Raw genomic sequence first — 19477 nt, 5'->3', positions numbered from 1 at the left:
GTCGCGCGTCTGCCGCAGACATGGTATCTCCAGTAGACGGGGAAGGCCTCTTCCTATCACGTGCTCAAGCCCCGCGAAGACATCATCCAGCCCTTTCTCTTCCGAATGTTTTCCGGTCCATGAAACAAGTTTTCAGTCATTGTTGGATTTTCATCAAGGTACCGCGTTACTCTACTGGTTAGAACCAACGGCAATGCAGAGTTAGAGTGTACAGAAACTTTATTTCTGGCCATCGTCACAGGCTTCAGAGCAGTGATGACTACTTCGTTTGGCGGTAAATATCAAATGTGTTTTTTTTTTATTTTTCCATTGTCAGGACATTATTATAAATAAATATAATATAGATATATTATCTAACTCCCAAAAATGGTCCAGGCTCTCATTTGTACCGAAAAATATATAAAGTATCATTGGTGCTGACTGTGACCACCATGAAAGTACTCGAGGGATGGCCTATCATCGACAACACTCTGGTACTCTGATGGAGTGCATAAACGGGATTGCGGTAGGGTGTAACGTTTGGCGCATGATGCGCTTACGTACGTCGCGTTATACAGGTTTTCTGTCACCATTTTCCAAGCTATAACCCTTTCTTGTGTCTCATAGAATATAGTGCAAATATATGAGGGAATAATTCTGATGAAATACCTTTTATGCTTGTTTTTTATTACAATGTTGTTCGTAGTATTCAAATATATTGTTTTTATCTGTCGAGCTTCGTTTACAAGTCTTCTCAGCGGTAAAATAACATCCATTTCGTTTCTCTCATTGCGAACTTCTAAACGCTCAGTAACGTCTTGCTAGTTCTCTTGCATCACACGCCTTCCTCTACATTCTTAGAGACTTACTAAAATCCGCACGTGGATTACTGTCCTCTATATGTTTGCCACAGCTTTACCGCTGCAAACGTGTGAGCATATTTTATAAACGCGTAGGTTACATAACGCGATAAGATCATGCTCACGGTCCAAATGATTTGAACACTTCGCGCCACTTCGAGACAGGCTCAGGCATGAATTTTTATATTTATTTTCTGCAGCCTCGGTCAGCGCACTTAATTCTGCCCGGACATGTGGCACATTTGTGCTGGAAGATTACGGCCAGGCATACCGGAATATTCAATTGGGAGCGCGGCATGCAAATGTTTATTGATTGAGTGATATTTATGTATTAGGAATGCCACCATAGCAATTGATAATCACTTCGATGCAGCATTCAGTAACACCTCATTTAAGGAATAAAACACGCGTACAGTCATACTGCTTGGTTCATGAGGTTAAGCGCTACAGAGCGATCGGAAAATGGTTAATCATTGGAAATATTTTTTTCCGTCCAAAAGGCTCATTCGGGCACTAAATAACTGCATATCAGTCACGTCTGATCAACCTTTTTGCTTTACATGCACATTGTAGTATTGGCGACAACGCGATAACAAACTGCGACAAACAACGGCAACTGTGACAAACAGCCACTGATCTGGAATGTGGCTGTTAGTGACAGCAACTGGTAGAAGTTGCAGCTTCATCTGCTTATTTTATTTCTTGCATATTTTCCGTAATGTGCACAGCATTTAATTACTTTATATTAACGTGCGTCTGCTGGCATCTACACTTCATGAGGCCTTAGGTTCCTAATAGGGTTACGATGATTTCAAAGGCGTTCTGCAGCCCCGAATAGCTTTGGAAAAAACAGCCGACAAAAGAAGGTCGTGTGAAGCTCAAGTAACTTACATTAACGCGTATTCTTATTTTACATTTGCGTTCCCTGTGTGTTGTTTTTTACTAGCATATATGAGTTGATTAAGAAAGCAAAAACAAAACAAAGCGACGTCTTCACTGGAAATGTTTTTCGCTGCTAGATATTTTCTGGAAATAAGCGTACCTATAGAAGTGCACAGAATCTATGCCCTCAATGATTTAAACACCGTGCAGTGCTAGCTTGCGAGCTCGTCAGTGATTAAATATTGCATCAGAAGCCGGGCAGCAGAAGCCTTGTGAGATTTTACGTCAGTACATTCGCGCCGATAAAACTCCTTTCCCTCCCATATTATTTGACAGGTAGTTTTAAACTTCTCATTGGTGCTTTATTACACTTACCGAGCCGAATTCATTAACCACTCGTTTTCTTTAAGCCACCATGGCGTTCGGCCGTGCGCACGTTCCACCAGAATCTAATGGTGCCTTTTTAACTTACCACGCACATATTTACATCTGGAAAACGAACTTGCGCTTCGCTCTCTTCAACACTTTTTTCCGTCTCGGTTCAACTCTCCGTAAGGGCAAATTCTAGCCCAAGGTTCAGGACCCAGGTGGATTCAAACGGTGGCCGGTAAAAAATAATTTTGTGAAAGTAAGGAAGCAGTGGGCTAGGCATCTCGGGGGTATAAAACTTTATTACCCCGGTCTGCCTCACCGTCATGGTCCGTTCTACAAGTTGGCGGTTATACTTTTAACGATGTGCTAAAATGAACCTACCTCGAGGCCGTGGCCTTTTAATTTACAACCCTAACTCGCAAATGGCTCCCGCTTCACTACTATTTTGCCTTTTTAGAGTATCGTTGCAGTCTTGAACACTTTACGGAGAACGCGGCGCATTTGCGAAAATTAAAATTTGCATACAACGCACCGACGCTCATTACTGAGCCGGAAGAAATAACGCGGTGCACTGCAACTAAATGCCTGATTTTGACAGCCATTTTCACCTTCTTTGTACACTGCCACTTCTAAAATACTCGCGTTGCAGTGGATAGTGGAGAAATGCATAGCACTTGCGCCTAATTTTTATTACCGCTTTTCAAGCAGGATGCCCAAAGAGCATCCCAAGAGCACATCCCATTTTAGCAAAAGAGGGTGTTGTAAGAGAAGGGTCGAGTGATTATTGTTAAGAGAGAGGAGTGGCGGCAGCATGATGTTTTACCAAAAAGGAGGCACTATGGAGAAGCAATGAAAAGGAGATTTTGCCATTTAGAGATGACTAATCTTTCGAATAAACATAATTAAATGAAGTAGCAAGCAGTCCTTCAATAATCCACTGCTATCATGGCCCAAATTACAGTGGAAGTGATCCTCTATTTTGACACAAAGAGGGAACGAGTCGAACGCCGCAGATAAAAGGGTAATTAAAGTGAATCCAATCCCAAACAATGCAAACAGACTGTTCAATTCGAACACTGAGTTGAGGTTTCTACAAATGTTGAGGTCTACGGATGAATACAAATCGTATTGCAGGCGCACACAAAAAATTTGTTGAAATTGTTTTTGAATGCATAGCCGCTCTTGAAATTCAGCGCAACAAAGATAAAGTTATAGTTCACAGATCTACAAACAAATGATGTTACTTCATGGCAGCCCGTCCAAATGCAAAGCACGAAAATGTTGATAAGAAAGAAAATTACTCCACAATGTTGTGCCTACGCAATGAAATTCTATGGCCGCAGCAGTAATCGGCGCAGAGCGGATTTACGAAGGGATGGCTGCGACTTTCATCATGCCTTGTTGTAAGGTTTGGTGCTGTACTTTTATCCTGGCTTGGCGGCTACTGAACAAGCCTGTAGAATTCGTACTACGCGGATGCAGTTTCGTTCAGCGCTTAAAGAAAACAGAAGGTGATTTCATACAATTCAGAAACGAGTTTTTAAAATGACAAAACAAGAGCACTGTGCCATCAACGAAAATTATCGAATATAGATGAATATAAGTAAATCGTGATGGACCAGGTACAAAGCAAGGTCAAAGGATGTTCGAATAATTATAAACCAAATTGAATTTTAATAAAATAGGAGCTGGTGTTTTAAATAGGCCTCCTACTTTCGGTCCGGTCGTCTTGCCGGCTCATAAAGACACCTGCGTGTGGTTTCTCTTTCATAAAAAAGGTACGCCGACATTACTACTAATTGCTCTTTACAGTTAAACAGTCGTGCAGAAAAGAGGTGTGTTGCAGCTGCTTTTTACCGCATTGCTCCGCATTCTTCTTTAGTGCTCTAGCAATATGGTTGTCGTCCCGAAAACCTCGTCGATGTCCGGTGTCACGAAATTCCCATATTCTTCAACTGGTCATGGGGCCTTATGACATCATGACAGCCTGCTTATTGGCCCACTTTAGTTGGGCGACAGAGGTCGTGCGAACTTGTCACGCCATCGAAACGTGCCCACCATGGCAGGCGGCAGCCTGGCCAGCGGGTTCTGAGGAACCTTCCCACCGTGGCAGGTGGCAGTAAAATTAATGATTGGTCAAGAGAATTCACGGTGCTTTATCAGGTCTTTGCAGCCTGCTCATGGAGTTGTTAGCTACTAGGTTCTTAGTCAGCATCCTTGATAGAGAATCGAAATGAATGATTAAGAAAAAAACACGATATATGCAAATGTCACCACAGTCAAAGCATAGCGATTACCCGCTACATCAGCTAGGAGTCCGACTATGGCGGTTTATGGACCGGTCATTGCAAAGCAGCTGACGCAAGCACACACAGAAGCTGCAACAGGAGCTGCGTTAAATGTGAATCTAAGTCTATGTTATTCCGTTCTTATGGTGCCCTAAGCATCTGCATAGTTTATTCCTCGGATACCTGACTGGGTCGTTTGTCCTAATGCTTGCACTTCGCACGCAGGAGTCCGTGGCGACTTCCCCCCGCTGTCTTCCGGTGGTGCCGCGGCCGCGCCGGCCTTCCTACACGAGCCACCAGTGCAAGTCGTCTTCTCCAACTCGACCGGTGCACTGGTCTCGTGTTCGGCGTCAGGACAGCCGCGGCCTTCAATCAGCTGGACCAACGAGAGTGGCGCGCCCCTCGAGCGCCTTTCCGGGCTGCGTCACGTGAGGCCCGATGGGACGTTGGAGTTTTACCCCTTTCGAGGCGAGGACTATCGGCAAGACGTGCACGCCACTCGCTACCGCTGCCGCGCTTCCAATACCCTGGGGGCCGTCATCAGCCGCATTGTTCATATCAAAGCCGGTGAGTGGCTCAAGGAAGGCGTATGAACTTCCTCTTTTTTAAAGAAACTGCCGGTTTGCACGGAATGCTCGAGGTACTCGTACGTGTATTCACACAGGCCGCTTTATCTGACTACCTGCTGTATGCTATTGTTCTAGTGCATTAACTGTAAAACATTGAAATGATAAACAACCAAAACCATATTTTTCTTTATCTGCCGTTAAGAGTAATGAAAACTGCTTCAATGTGTTGTTTCTAATTATTTGTGTTTGCAAACACGTTCTAAGGCTTTCACGCCGAAATTTCAGGGTCTTATATTTTGTGCACACCCTAGAGCTAACTTGCAGAATAATAACCAGCACAGATAACTTTCTAACTGTACACCGCAAATTAAGAGAGAGAGAGACTCTTTAATGACGAACAGAGAATTTAGCTGGCGTTTAAAAATCGCTGGCATGCTACTCTGCGTAGGGAGGGGAATTTGGGAGATAAAGACAGAAGGAGAGCAGTGTGGAAGAGGTAAAAAAAAAACGAAGATAAAATGCGGCCATGAAATGGGTACTAAGGATGCAATAGCGAGTATTGATGTAACCTATGGAGTGATGGAGTGCATAGTCCGTCAAATGGGCTGACGAAGTTCACTGCATGAAGAATGCATGAAGGTAACGTGCAAGTGAATTTAAAGCTTATCGAGATGTCCAATGTCTTTTAAATATCCGAATAGAAAGTTCATTGCAAGTCTCTGTTGCCTAAGGAAGGCTAAGGCACCTAAAACTTTGTCAATTGTTAGGGGCACTGGGCAGAGCTTCTGCATGCAATGTTCATAGTACGCACGCTCGTTAGCATACGCAGCGCACTCAAGCAAGATATGTTCCACAGTTTCTATCGCGGCACAGTTGTCACAATGCGGACTGTTCATTTGTCTAAAACGGTATCGTAAGCCGTTTGTATATGCAGCATTCAGACGAAGTCGATGATAAAGTGTTTCCAGATGTCGAGGAATTCTGGGTGAGAGTCTTGATCGAAGATGTGGGTCGATTGAGTGAAGAAATCGGTACTGATGTGTCGGCAAACTCCAAAGCCGATACGTTTCTTCGGAAGCAAAACTTTTAGCCATTTGGGACGCATCAGATTTCGTGACAAAAGTTCGAATGTATCTCCGATGTTGAGAGCCATATGTGGAATACGCTGCATACTTACCTGCGTCGATGAGGGTTGGTCACTCATGCCGCCCAGGCAGGCTTGGAAGAAGAGGAAGAAGTCGCAGACGCCGAGAAAAAAAAACGACGTTGCAATGCCACGATAGAATGTGTGGGCTTCTCTGAAAGCTCCTGCAAGAAGAGGCAGGGATGGATTAGAAGGATCTAATCCGTTTTCAGCGGCGAGGGCAATCGTAGAGGGCAATCGCAAGTGCATTATTGTTTTCCTGGCGTTTTGCGGCTGTATCAGCTGTTCAGTTTTCATTTAGCTACTCTGCAATGGTGCGTGATTACCGTCAAACAACGGTATCAGCCTGTGAGTCAGTCTGCTTATCATTAAAAAGAAACATTCTAAAATGAAACTTTGACCGCAGAAAGAGCATTCAATGCAATAATTATAGCACCCTCTTATATTTTGAATGAGGCTTTCGCCAAAGGTTGTATTCACAGCCCATGGTTTTCCTTTTTGAGTCGATATCGTCTGAATTGTGGCGTTAATAATCGGGCAATGTGTAGTAAGCAAGAAAAAATGAGAGAGGACACTCAAGCTCCTCCTTTGGGGTCTGACGCGATAGAATAATTGATTAACTCTCATATATGCAAAAGGTCATTTTCTGCTTTACATTTATAGATCCCTTGTAGTCCTCGACTCGTCATACTCCTCCTGGCGAAGTGGTTAAGTGATGCGCCACTGCCCTGTGATAGCAGGTGCTGCTTGGGGTGGGCCTTGTGCAGCCCAAGTTGCACTTCCCGAAAGACCATCATTAATTTAACTGCCACCTGCCACTGTGGGCAAGGTCACGTGACCTAAGTAACCCACCTGCCTCCTTAGTTACTCTCTGGAGACCTCCTGCCAGAGCCATGCCCAAGAGTTTTCGCCCAGAACGCCTACGACGACAACGGCGACATCGGAATTTCTGGTGAACGGGGCGTTTAACACTATCGCGGTAAAATGTACTTAAGTCGCACTCACTTCCAAGCAATAGCAGTCCACTGATGGTTATAAGCTGTTCGACAATTACAATATTTTGAATTTTTTTTTTTTTTTGAAGAATGGTAACATTCAGGATCATGGAGGTCCGAAGTCTGCTGAAACTCTGATAGCTGCCATGTTTGAAGGATGTTTACAGTACAGGCTCAGGAATTGGCTAAAAGGGGCGCCCTAAACCGGGTTCACATCCGTCTCTAAGTCCCAAAAGATTTTCAAACGAGTGCTCTTTGAATGAAACGGGGCGTCTACGTCAGCACTGCATGATAACCAATGCTATCCTTCCCTGCCGACCGTCACAGGGGGATATGGCTAGGCAATTTTTATCGTTATGTCTCCAATAGCGTCAAGTGAACTGCCAAAGTCTCCGCTTAAATGGAAGTAACGGTAGGTGACATTTGCAAGCCTGGCAGGTCTAGGATGGATTTGAGTTCACAGACGTTTTTGAGTTCCTTTTTTTTTCTTTTGAACTCGTGGTCCATTCAGTGTTTCAAGTTGGACTGCCGAAGCGATAAAATTATTTTTTATGAATGCAGCCAAATGTTTGGCCTCGTAGGCCAGCTGACACCCACATCATACTTAATGAGCAACACGCTGTGGGGAAGAAGAGGGGATCTATTTTTACCACGCTTTAGGTTGTCGTGTTTCTGCCGCGACGGTGTTGAAGTGCTTTTTTATGCCTTGCTTGGGCTTTCCCATGATGTGGCAACCCCTCTAGATCTCTTCTTACTTTAATTACGCAGGGCATCTGGATAGAATGTCAAGGATGAAGCAAGCAAGTCGCTGTAGCGGCCCTAATATGAGCAATCCAACAATAATCTGTGAACATACATTTATCATTTATGCGTGCACCGGAGGTTGCGCCTTATTTCGCATCATTTTCAGCGAGCCCAAGTGTCAAACGTTCGAAGTTATCAGATTCGAATTCCACTTCAACTCTATAAAATCAGAATATGTACATGTATAAATAAGTGCTTTGTAACTAAACAAACAGACTAATTCAAACTTAAACCGATTAAAATTGCCAGCCTCGACGTGAGCGTGGGAATGAACTTGTGTTTACGTGCTTGATTAAAAAAAAAGAGTATGAGAATGAAAAACACAATGCGACCTAAATAAAACCGAGCATGTTTTCACTTCTCTCGCCTGAAAGAAAGGCTTATGACTGTAGTTACAGGAAAATTCTCTTCATTATAGCAACATCGAATTTCAATACAGGCGAAACTTTAAAGGCATGTGTACTGTGCACGGCAAACAGCTCCAGGTGGTCGAAATTTCCGGAGCCCTCCACTAACGCGTCCCTCATAGCCTGAGCTGCTTTGGGACGTTAAACCCCCATTAACCAATGAACCAATCAATATTCCTCAATTATCTTGGATACAAACGTCAGGAGGCTGGTCTAGAGTGCTCGAGCTGTGCTCTACGATCTCAAATTTTGACGAAGCGAGTTGTTTTTACTAACAAAAGCTGCACTCAGTCGCTGCGTTATCTTACGCGGACTGCAAAGGCGGAAGCTTCGGGCCTGTAATGGAGCATCTGTGCTAAGATTTCACTTTATTTGCAACGCAGCATACCACTCCAGCGCAATAGACGAGCCTGCCCACGCCTGCACTTCAACTCATGAAGTGTCAGATCCTTTTACTTCACGACCTACCTCGCGGAGTTTCGCCATAGCAAACCATGCACACGCCAAACTGATGCCTATCTGCCGTCAAGACATCTGGCACTACAGAGCGAGTATGCAAAAGCACGTGTGAGTCCGAATTTTGCCACCCGTCAAAATTTCGTTTCGTCTGCTTCCATTACAAGCGGCTAAGCACGGTTTGCACAGCATATTTTTCCTCGTCGGCGTACTGTTGTCGCTGCCGTGTGATTCCCTCTTGGAGTCACTTCTTTGTCTCTGGAGGCATTCTTCCGCCACGATACGCACAGAATCTGGGCTTTCAAAAAAGAAAGGTAGCAAAGGCAAGGCAACAAAATAAAGCGAAGACGCCAGCCAGCCTGATTGCAAAAGAAGCAAGAAAACTCCTCTAGTGCACCTCCGAAGTATACCGTGGCGAGATGGCCGAAGTCGACGTGTTAGCTACTGGAATCCTGAGGCTCCATCGCTGCCTCAGCCGAAAGATCGCTGAAAGCCTGGGGAAATGGCTATGTGAGGACTTACCAGTGTAAGAGTGTTTAAAAAACAGGAGCAGATATGCAGCACGCAGACGAGCAGACATGTGTAACTCTGAAAAAGTTGTCGCAGTACCAGCCGTTTCCGTGACACATAGGCCGAGACTTTTCCAAATTTCCAGAGTTTGTTCTGGCTGATGCAATTGACACACTTACATCTGAGTGCACTAAACTGAGGCGCGCCTTCTTTTCTTTGTTTTGTCTGTAATCCTTTTCTTAGCAAGTAAATTGCTATATAGCCGGTTTTGTTGATCGCTCTTCGAACTGGAAAAATGAGAGCACTCGCATTATTTTTTCAGTTTTTTTCTCAACATTGTCTGCTTATGTTAATCTACTCTACTATGAAGAAAAATAAAAATGTCGAGATGTATAAGTGTACTTGGTATTAAAATTTGCCACGTGGATTCACGTTGCGCCTTTTGTCGCTGGATCCCTCTCCTCCACTTTTTTTCTGACGGATACAAAAACTGCCCTTTCTCCCCTTAAGTTCACGTTGGCACATAGTGAGCCGTGAACCGCTTGCTGTTATGAGAGACCTAGTTTGGTGATGTACTACAGAGGTGCGTTGACAGCTCCATCGTGGTTAGCCGCCATCGACGGTGTCTATTATATTACTTGGAAACTTACCCATATTTTGCCAGAATTTTTCATTTCTCTGATCGTTCAAGCTAAGGCGTTTAGAGCTGAGCTGTATAGTGCTCTCTGACGCTTCGTTTCGTCAACCTGAAAATACTCGGCTAAGGAATTTTTAGGCAGCATATTAAAGATATTTCTAGCAGTCCGAAATAGCCACAACTGTTTCATCAAGTGTCTGCAAATATTGGTTTAAAACCTTTATCAGATTTACCGTGCAAAGCACCCCCCCCCCCCCCTCCCGCTTCCAACGTTTCCTCCTCTATTCTTTCCTCTATGGCAGTACTGCAATATGCGGCAATTGCCCAAATGAAACACCTCTCGGACGCCTAACCTTAGACCATGAGCAGGACTCAGCAACCGTTGGCGCTCGCATAATTGCGCCGTCCCTCTCGAAAGTTGCCGCCGACACCTCCCCCGACGCGCTTCCATATTTCATTCTGGGCGGAGTCTCCCAATTCGAACCATTCTCCGCTCTAATGCTCGTCGTCGTGTTTTCGACGCTACATATAGGCGTTCTTCGTTGCATTCTCCATCACTACTGTTGTCTGTACGCATAATCTGTCTTCTTCTGCACTGTTATCCAACGCTGTCGCCTGTCGTAACCACAGTCAGAAAGCATAATCTTTCTTCTACCTACTATTGCCTTTCATCCTCCCTTCCAACAGAGTCGCTCTGTTGTCTCTCCTGACACTGGCATTGCCTACGAAACAGCAGCTGCAGTTGGTATCGGATAACGGCGCTGGTGGCACTGCTGAAATGCATAAGCGCCTGCAACAAGCAGCGCAGCGTATGCTTCCTGCAACATTCTGGCATTGGCGAACTCGTTCGTGATGTTTGGTCAAAATCTAAAATCAACTGGCCTTCCTGAGATATTAGTTACCTCGATTTCAGACTATTTAACTAATCGTAAGCAATGCCGCCGCGGTGGCTCAGTGATTATGGTGCTCGGCTGCTGACCCAAAAGACGTGGGTTCGATCCCGGCTGCGGCGGCTAGAATTTCTTTGGAGGAGAAATTCTAGAGGCCCGTGTACTGTGCGATGTCAGTGCACGTTAAAGAACCCCAGGTGGTCGAAATTTCCGGAGCCCTCCACTACGGCGTCTCTCATAGCCTTAGTCGCTTTGGGACGTTAAAGCCCATAAAGCTAAACCTAATCGTAAGCAATATGTCTCTATCGATGGAGAGCAACCAGATGCTTCTGCGGTCACTTCTTCTCAGTGCCTCTGGCGAATGTACTTGGATCTTTATTCTTTCTGCTGTATACTAACGACATCGTTGACACAACTGTTCCTGGCGTAGTGATTCGTTTGTTTGCAGTTGATTATTTGCTGTACTGTGACATTACATGTTATAGTCACCAGATGGACCTCTAAGTATCTCTCTAACATCCTTGCATGGTGCCAGAAATAGAAAAGCCTAAAAAAAAAAATTCCTTCGCTTGACACGTGAAAAAAAAAATGTTTTATCACAGATATCAGCTTGGACAATCACCATTACATGAAGTCTTCAGCTTTAAGTACCAAGGTATAACATTAACTGAAAGTCTATCCTGAAATTCACAAGTTGAAAATACATGTATCTGCTCTTCCATTTTTCGTAAACTGTGTTTTTACGGAATACAGTTTGGAAAGCCCCGGTTTAGGTAAACTACTCGCGTTTAATTCACTAATCAGGCCTAAGCTCGAATATGCATGCATGGTGTTGGATCCTTATACTAGGACCAGTGTTAAAAACTTGTCAGAATGCAAAGAAAAGCCGTAACGCTTATTTATTCTAAATTTTTACCGTTTCATTCTCCGTCTGAGGTAATGAAATTTAACAGTATCCAACTCCTTGAGGCAAGAAGAAAAATATTTGCGAGAGTTTATTTCCAAGCTCATAGATAACGAATTGCCGCTTGATCCTGCACGCTACTTATCATCTTTAGCAACACGCATCATACGTCACCGTCACCCCTGTTCACTTACCCGGTAGTTTGATAAAACTGGCATTTATAGAGATTCCTTTTTCACACGCCTGGTTACGTCCCAGCAGCTCTTCTGTCTTATCTTTCACTCTATGTTAACTTGAGATAGCCTGTGCCGAAACTCTAAAGCGTTCATATTTCATCGCTCCAGCCAATTTTAGACAGGCATTTAACAGCTAGATAATCTCAGTGCCTGAGTGCTCAAGCTCTCCTCTTCAAACTACTAGGGGCTGCAGCGGTGGGAACCGAGCGAAGAAACTTGTCTAAAACAGCGAAAAGTACAGCCCGCTAAGTCAACCTAGTCACTGTTCAGTCACATTCAAATTTTTTGATTCAATATTGTGTCGTACTGAGAGGGCGCGATTGTAGAAGCGAAAAAATTTGCTTAATTTTGTCTGTTCTCGTGCAGGATTACGAATAATAGTTAATACCTAAAAGAAGAGAGTTCGCAACGACCAACCATTGACCGGGACCCACGCTTTTTTGTTGCATTGAAAACATTAGTAAACACGCCAGCGCACTTCATACTTTTCCGCATTTTCTCTCGTCTGCAACCTTTCCTATCTTTACGTAGGCAGAAATACGGCCTCACGGAATGAGCAAATAGTACGTGATTATCAAAACGTGACCAATTTCCCGAAACTTCTGCCTGCAGCGAAGTCAAATACAAACGCACCTTGAATGCAATACCCTACAGGCATAGATATTTACCATGAGTCGTCTTTGCACGACGTGCAAAAAACAGCGAGCCCTCACGGCCCAAGTCAGACACTCTGTTCCACTGTAATTATATGCGCATACATAACTCCAACCTATGCTAATATTCTAGCTCACATGCATTTCTCTAACTGCAATGTTCTATTCCACAAGAGAAAGGCCTCTCTGGGTACTTCCCTCCTGTTTGCTATACCTTCGACATAAATTTCTAGTCCCCGGATCCTTCTTCACAAAAACATATCTCCCTTCTTTTCTCAGTACTAAAAATTCATCAGACAGTCCAGTCTAATGCATCACGACTGCAGAGGTCTCATTCTCTTACCCTTGTCCGCTACTCTCATCTCCTCCGTGCTGCCGACATGATGAATTCTCAATCAGGCCATGCATATGCAGGCGCAAGCCATCCCTCGCGGCACGATGCTTCTCCTCCGTCCCAGAGAAAGACATTATGCCACGTGTGTCCTGGGGGCCCCGTCGATTGAAATCTCCACGTGAGCCGCAACGACGGTTCCGGCTATAGCGCGGAAAGTAGAGGCATAGCACGGGACGGTTATTACACCGACGGTAACGAAAACAGTGACGGTGCGAGGTATGCGACCGACGTGATTTATGCATGAGCCTATCGCTCGCAGCTCGCTGGTGCAACGATTGCGCCCGGAACGGACCCACAGCGCAGCCCGCCGCATCACCTCTCCCGCCGCCTGTCCCTCTCTTGCGCAGGCCGGTGGGAGTGGCCTTGTGAGTGCATTTTACGCGCCGGTGAGTTTTGATAGAAAAACGTGTCCAGAGATGAACGAAAGCTTGGCAAGTGTCGGATAGGCTTTGCTTCAGCATTATGCACCACAAAATAAGAGGCAAAATATCGTCAATGCAAGTCTGTGCTTGTTGAATTACTTTGAATTTGTAGTTATGGCAACCGAAACCACAAACAAACGGCTTCAACGGTATGCTAGAGAGAAGGATATGCAGATAAGCGAATAAGTAAGAGGCATCCGGGATGCGCCCTGTGACGTCACATGGTCCAGTGGCGTGACCTATGGAGGGCTTGCTTTGGAGTTTCTGATACCAGATACCACAGGAAGGAGGGTTAGAAGTGTAGCTATCGCTCACAGCCCTTCGTCTATGAAGAGGGTGAGGTTCCGATAGATGTCTTTTTGTTGTTTCCGGTGCTTATTATGTACTCATTCCTTGCTTTTATTTATGTGTCTCCTCGTAGTGTTAAAAAATATCAATTTTGGTTTTCTCTTTCCAAATTTTCGCATAGTTCGTTGCGTACTCTTGGCCGCACGTTTGTTCCAGTTGGGAAAGGAAAATTCTCTTATATTCACAAAATACCCGTGCTCTTAGCCCTGTACGTGTGATCAAAACGGCTAGGAAAAACCGCACCAACAGTTATGAACTTAGATTTGTTTCTGCCTTTTTCAGCTGTAGCTAAACAAAAACAAGATTATCTTCGCTGTCATTAGCAATCTAACTTGTAGTGCTACCAGTACTTCGTACCATTTGCTTAAATATTTATGTACGCAATGCGAAATTCGTTTCTGGATGGTATTGCTTTCTGGCCGCGGATCCTACCGATCAGTTGTTGTCGAATGAATCCTGATATTAGTTAACCTCCTCCAGCTAACACCAAACGTAAATGCCACCATTCGCAACGAACGCGCACACAGAGTTCCGCTCACTCACCTGTGCATAGCGGAACAGCAGTGGAGTCTATGCGAAATAAAAAGAAAGATAGTCCTCAAGGTCATGCAGCCAGTGTTTTTCTCATTCATTGACTGGAGTGAGTTCTTATGGCATTAGACGAGGTGTCCACCGAATGGCGGGGCAACACTGTTAGGATCGGTAGACCACGTAAGCAGTCCCAGAGACATTGTGGAACCTATACTTATTTCTAAAGAAAAATCAGCCGGAGGAAACATTTCCACGTAAGTTTCAGCTCCTTCGGAAACTGAACTCTAAAGTGCTATTATAATAACCAACCATTGCGAGAAAATTGTTCGGAAGAAAATTACTAAAGTTTATTTTTGTTTATGCAAACCTTTAGATTTACCCAACCAACCTCTTCGCGAAAAAGAGAAACTGTTGAATCATCTAGCATACGTGATCGGATACTACCGTTACACACGGAAAAACCTATCATCACTTTCGTATTTGCAGGGACTCTGTGATCACTTCATCATTCGCGCCACGTTTTTAAGACATGCACCCATACACAAAAAGGCTGCCGCCATGGCTCAGTGGTTATGGCGCTGGCTGCTAACCGGAAAGACGTCGGTTCGATCCCGGCCGCGGCGGTCGAATTCAGATGGAGGCGTAATTCTAGAGGCCCGTGTACTGTGCGATCTCAGTGCATGTTAAAGAACCCCGGGTAGTCGAAATTTCCGGAGCCCTTCACTAGGGCGTCTCTCATGGCCTGAGTCGCTTTGCGGCGTAAATCCCAGTAAGCTAAAAAAAGAAACACGAAAAGTAACCAAACCAATCACACCTTATGCGAAAGGCAGTTACACGAAGCTTGACAGAGAACATGACGCTTTCTGTGGTTCGTTTCTGACCCACATTGAACAACTCACTCCCGAGTCTATCTGAATATTTTCAAAAAGAAAAAGCACGATCTCACTGATAGTAATGTTTCCACAATTGCCGCAGACTTGTGCATTGCATCACCTTGCTTCAGTTACAGACGAAACCGCCATAATCACAAGAAGAAAAGGCTATCTCGAACCGCCGCATGATCTAATATTTTTAATAAATGGTGGAAATAATAGGAAGCGGAAAAATCTTATTACTTCCAAGCTTCCGAAACCTAAGAACTAATTGCTCTTATCTGCAATGCCCGATATTCTACGCAAAACCTACCGTCCATTTTGGAAGTGCGTCACTCCTAACTCGGACGATAGGCTTATAAATGGCGAGAATTTTAACAATCCACTCGCGGATCATGACGTTGCGCAAATTCTAAACTTAACCTTTGGCTCTCTTCGCACTCGCGAACTGGATGAAGATCTGCCTGAAATCCTGTCTTTTGATTTCCCAACTACTCCTGATATAACGCTTCAAGTTAATGAATTGGTCTCAGTGATACACTCTTTGGCACTAACGCCTTCAGCTGGTATCACTGGTATTTGAAAAAAAAAATACTAAAAACTGAACATCGTAATAGTAGCATCATGTTGTGTCTTACTTCGCTTGCAGCGGTACACCTTTGCTCGGACGTACATTTCAGGGAGCAACCAAGAGTTTTAGGTGCCCTCTCAACGGCTCCCGATCAGTAAACAAAAGACAACAGCTCTCGAACAAACGACAAAGTCATTGTAATAAACGCTGGCCCAGAGCCACAAAGGTGGACCGTCGAAGCGGACACCGGGGGCACATCCTTAAGAAATTAAATCCATCTGCGACACTGGAAGAAAGCACTGCTCCACAGTATTCACCGGAAGACTACAGAGAGATAGTTAGACCTCATAAGATTTGGCGTTGCTCTTATGGAAATACATATAACATTAAAACATATGGATGTTTACTGACGTTCTCGGTTTTTTTTTTTTCGGTTCATCTTTCGTCAAGCACCCACATCAAAGAAATCACTAGACCTTTGACCATTTATTCGGCACATACTGGAATACGCATGCTTTGTTTGGGAATTTAAAAAATTACCGACGATTACGTTACTTCCTAATGCGAAATTTGAGCGCAGCAAATAAGCTGTTTCACCTTTTCGATAGTGAGTCAACCCCAGCTGCGGAGTTGGTTTCAGGGACAACGCCGCCGATGCCGACACAAACAATATGATACCCTCGCTTCCGCAGCGCTAAGAACCAGGTCTAGCCGTGGGAAGGTGGTCACGTATTCGTCGACGTGCCGGGGCCTACGTGAAATAACCGGCGCGTCGGCAACTGAAGAGCACCCTATCCGCCACACAAGAACAGGAGGGGGACCCTTTCCTCCTCTTTCTGCATGGCGGCGACGGTGTTCTATGCAGTCACGTTATCTTGACTCTCTAGCGGCGTCAGCGGCATCCAGCGGTATCAGTCGGTCGCTGCTAGTGCTGGGGGGATGAAAGGGGGGCGGAGCTGGTTACGAGGCCGACGACAACGCCGACGACGACGCGAAACCCAGGAACGGACGCCAAAGAGCTGCGCTCTAAAAAGGAACCTTCTTCATCCAATAAAAGCAGTACAAAACCGCTCGGCAAGGCTCACTTTCACATCCTCTTCCTAGTTGCAGGTATCCCACACATAAGGAACTTAATAAACAGTCATAATACTACAGGAATGTGTCTGAATATTAGGCACTGTTTTAGTACGTTACCAGGGTTGGGGGGGGGGGGGGGGGGCTGGCTACGGCTACTCTAGTCCGACAAACTACAGAAAATTGTTGACCCTTCAATTACCCGGATATCTTCTCAGCAGCCATCAATTTTTGTTTTCTCTGAAAATGACTGGAATAACCTGTCGAACTGCGTTGGGTGACCGATCATCCTTCAGATCATTGATTGAAACAATTTTCTGTCCAGAAACCCGCCCTCAGTAATAATGCTCATATAATGATGCTCTAATAATCTAATAATGCCCATCTAATTGAAGCAAGATTTTTTTAAACATACGCAAAGCATTTCATATGTAATCAACGTTTTGACCAGATATGTAAATGTGTTGGAAATGTCTGGTTTCAATGATTTAATAAATAACAATGGCAAAACGAAGTACTCCGTGCAATGCTATTGAATCGCATTCTTGGAAGGTAGACAAGCATACACCGGCTGAGCTAAGTCAGTGTTGCTGTTCCTTTGCTTATCTTAATTTATGCTCTCCGCACCGCTCTCATTCCGTCTCTATTTCCGAAATTCTCTTCCACAAAATTAAATAACAGTACAAGTGTCGTGCTTCGTCAAACATTGTTTTTTTTTTACATGATCTACGTCCAGACAACCCAATTTTTTTACGAAGCATTTTTCTTTGTAACCTTTCGTTCATCTTCCCAAAATCGTACTAGCATCTAAAAGTATCAGCTAGTGCATTTAAGCTTATGTTCAAATACATTAAAAAACCGAAGTAAGTTGGCTTTGTTAACATGAAGGCGTTCTCAAAAACCAATTTTCTGCCTGAAATATATTTGGGTAGTGTGTAGTACAGCCCACCAAGAGCCCTGGAATAACTTATGCATTTATTTAATAAATTTCGTAAGTTTAACTTTAAATTGTGGAGAATTAGAGAACGTTTCTACGTGGCGCTTGTACGGCTAGTTACTTTAGCAAAAGCGCACACAAGAGGCTCAACGGGATCTCGCGGCATTGTTGAGAGCCAGAAATAATTATAATAGTTTTATTGCATGCTGCAAAATTTTCGCTCTGCTTTACTTTTTTTTACGATGGACTGACCGTACAATAGTCAAAACATTGATTGTCACTTCAGGTGAAGCAGACATGAATTAACCTGTGGAGCGCAAGATTAAGTGCCACTGCGTCGATTTTTTCGGTGTCCTTCAAGACAGCAACCTAAACAGTGTAAATAAAGTAGTACTTGAAGGACAGGAATAGGGACTGCCCAAAGTTTGATTGGATTCTAGCCAGTGCTCTCTTTCCAGCGAGAAAGAACAGTCTATTGCACAAAATTCGTTAATGATGCAAGCACTTCTTGGCGTTACCTGCAATCACGGACAAAAACTTGATTTCAGCCGCTCGGAATCGAATCAGGTCCCATGTATATTCGATAGGGACGAACAGATGTAGCTACAGCGGTGGCACTTAAACACAAAAGGCTGCTCATAAGGTAGGAAATACAAAGAGGTTACGCCACCAAGCTGCATTGAAATGCTGGCTGTTGAACTAACTATAGATAGAACAGTTCCGGTTTTGGTCTGGCTAAAGAGTTCCGGTATGGAAAGACTACTAGAGACTGTGTAGGTGCGCAGGGGTCAGTTCTGTGTGAGTTAATTGCAAGAAGCAAGACATCGTGTTGGGCTAGTCGGTTCACTGTGATTGCCAAAAAAACGAAGAGAAGACGATGGTACAAGAAGAGGCACAAAGACGCACATTCAACATTCAAAGCGCAGAACTTCGAACTGCCTATTTTCTGAAAACAGGGCGCTTAAAATTGCAAGACTCAGTAATGCACTTTTTTCGAAGGGTGTCACATTTTGCACCATGAATTGCCTCATTTTTCCCGGGGTGTTTGTGAAAACAGGCGACATTTTTCACTTTCCAACATCATGAAATGCTACTGTTTTGCTTATTAGCTGCACATTTCATGTTTATTCGGCTCTATGCCAGGACGGCAGCAAATAATGATGTATGTTTGTGGACACATACTAGCAGACATACCAGCTCAGCGCATGAAGCACGGTTAGCTGTGCGCTTTGTGATTAAGTAGAGCAACGGTGGCTTAAAAAAGCGTTTTCGAGCAGCGCTGGTGGTGGCAGCGAGACCGGACCACTTCCTTTTGCTGCGAATTGGACCTAGTACTAGCAGAAATGTTGTTGCGTGCTCGACTCACCGGTTGGGAGCTGGGATTTATTTATTTTTATATTTGCAGGATACTGCCGGCTTCAGTTTCAGGCTTTCGGCAGGAGTGGGCATATCAATAATACGTCACGGAGAAGCACATCACAAAAAAGTATCACAAGAATTCAAGTGATAGACGAAATCAAGCAGTAATAGTAGTAACGAAAAGTAAAGCGCGACAAAAACAACAAGGCGCGTACACAGCATCACGATACAGCCATGCATGCTCAATCACTTTAGCAAGAAACGAAACATACAGACAATGAAAACAATCATGCATATCAAGCACTCAAGGGATTGCGTATAACGACACGATGATAATGCTATTTTGTCTCAATACTGTTAAGCATGCCGCAGAATGACTGGAC

At 44.3% G+C, this 19477-nt stretch overlaps 1 protein-coding gene across 1 annotated transcript in view; it reads left to right on the top strand.

The window, feature by feature from the left end:
• Positions 1–2136: 2136 nt before the first annotated feature.
• Positions 2137–19477, top strand: part of LOC149371094 (cell adhesion molecule Dscam1-like) — a 92355-nt gene continuing 75014 nt past the window's right edge. Inside the window, exons 1-2 of the mRNA XM_089579242.1 lie at positions 2137–2176; positions 4607–4948. Of these exons, the coding sequence (XP_089435368.1) occupies positions 2137–2176; positions 4607–4948 (382 nt within the window). The remainder of the gene's footprint in view (positions 2177–4606; positions 4949–19477) is intronic.

Source organism: Amblyomma mixtum, chromosome 1 (genome assembly GCF_055824585.1).
Source record: "Amblyomma mixtum isolate Tamu chromosome 1, ASM5582458v1, whole genome shotgun sequence".
In the NCBI taxonomy this organism is placed as follows: Eukaryota; Metazoa; Arthropoda; class Arachnida; order Ixodida; family Ixodidae; genus Amblyomma; species Amblyomma mixtum.
This window is presented reverse-complemented; position numbering and strand designations above follow the sequence as displayed.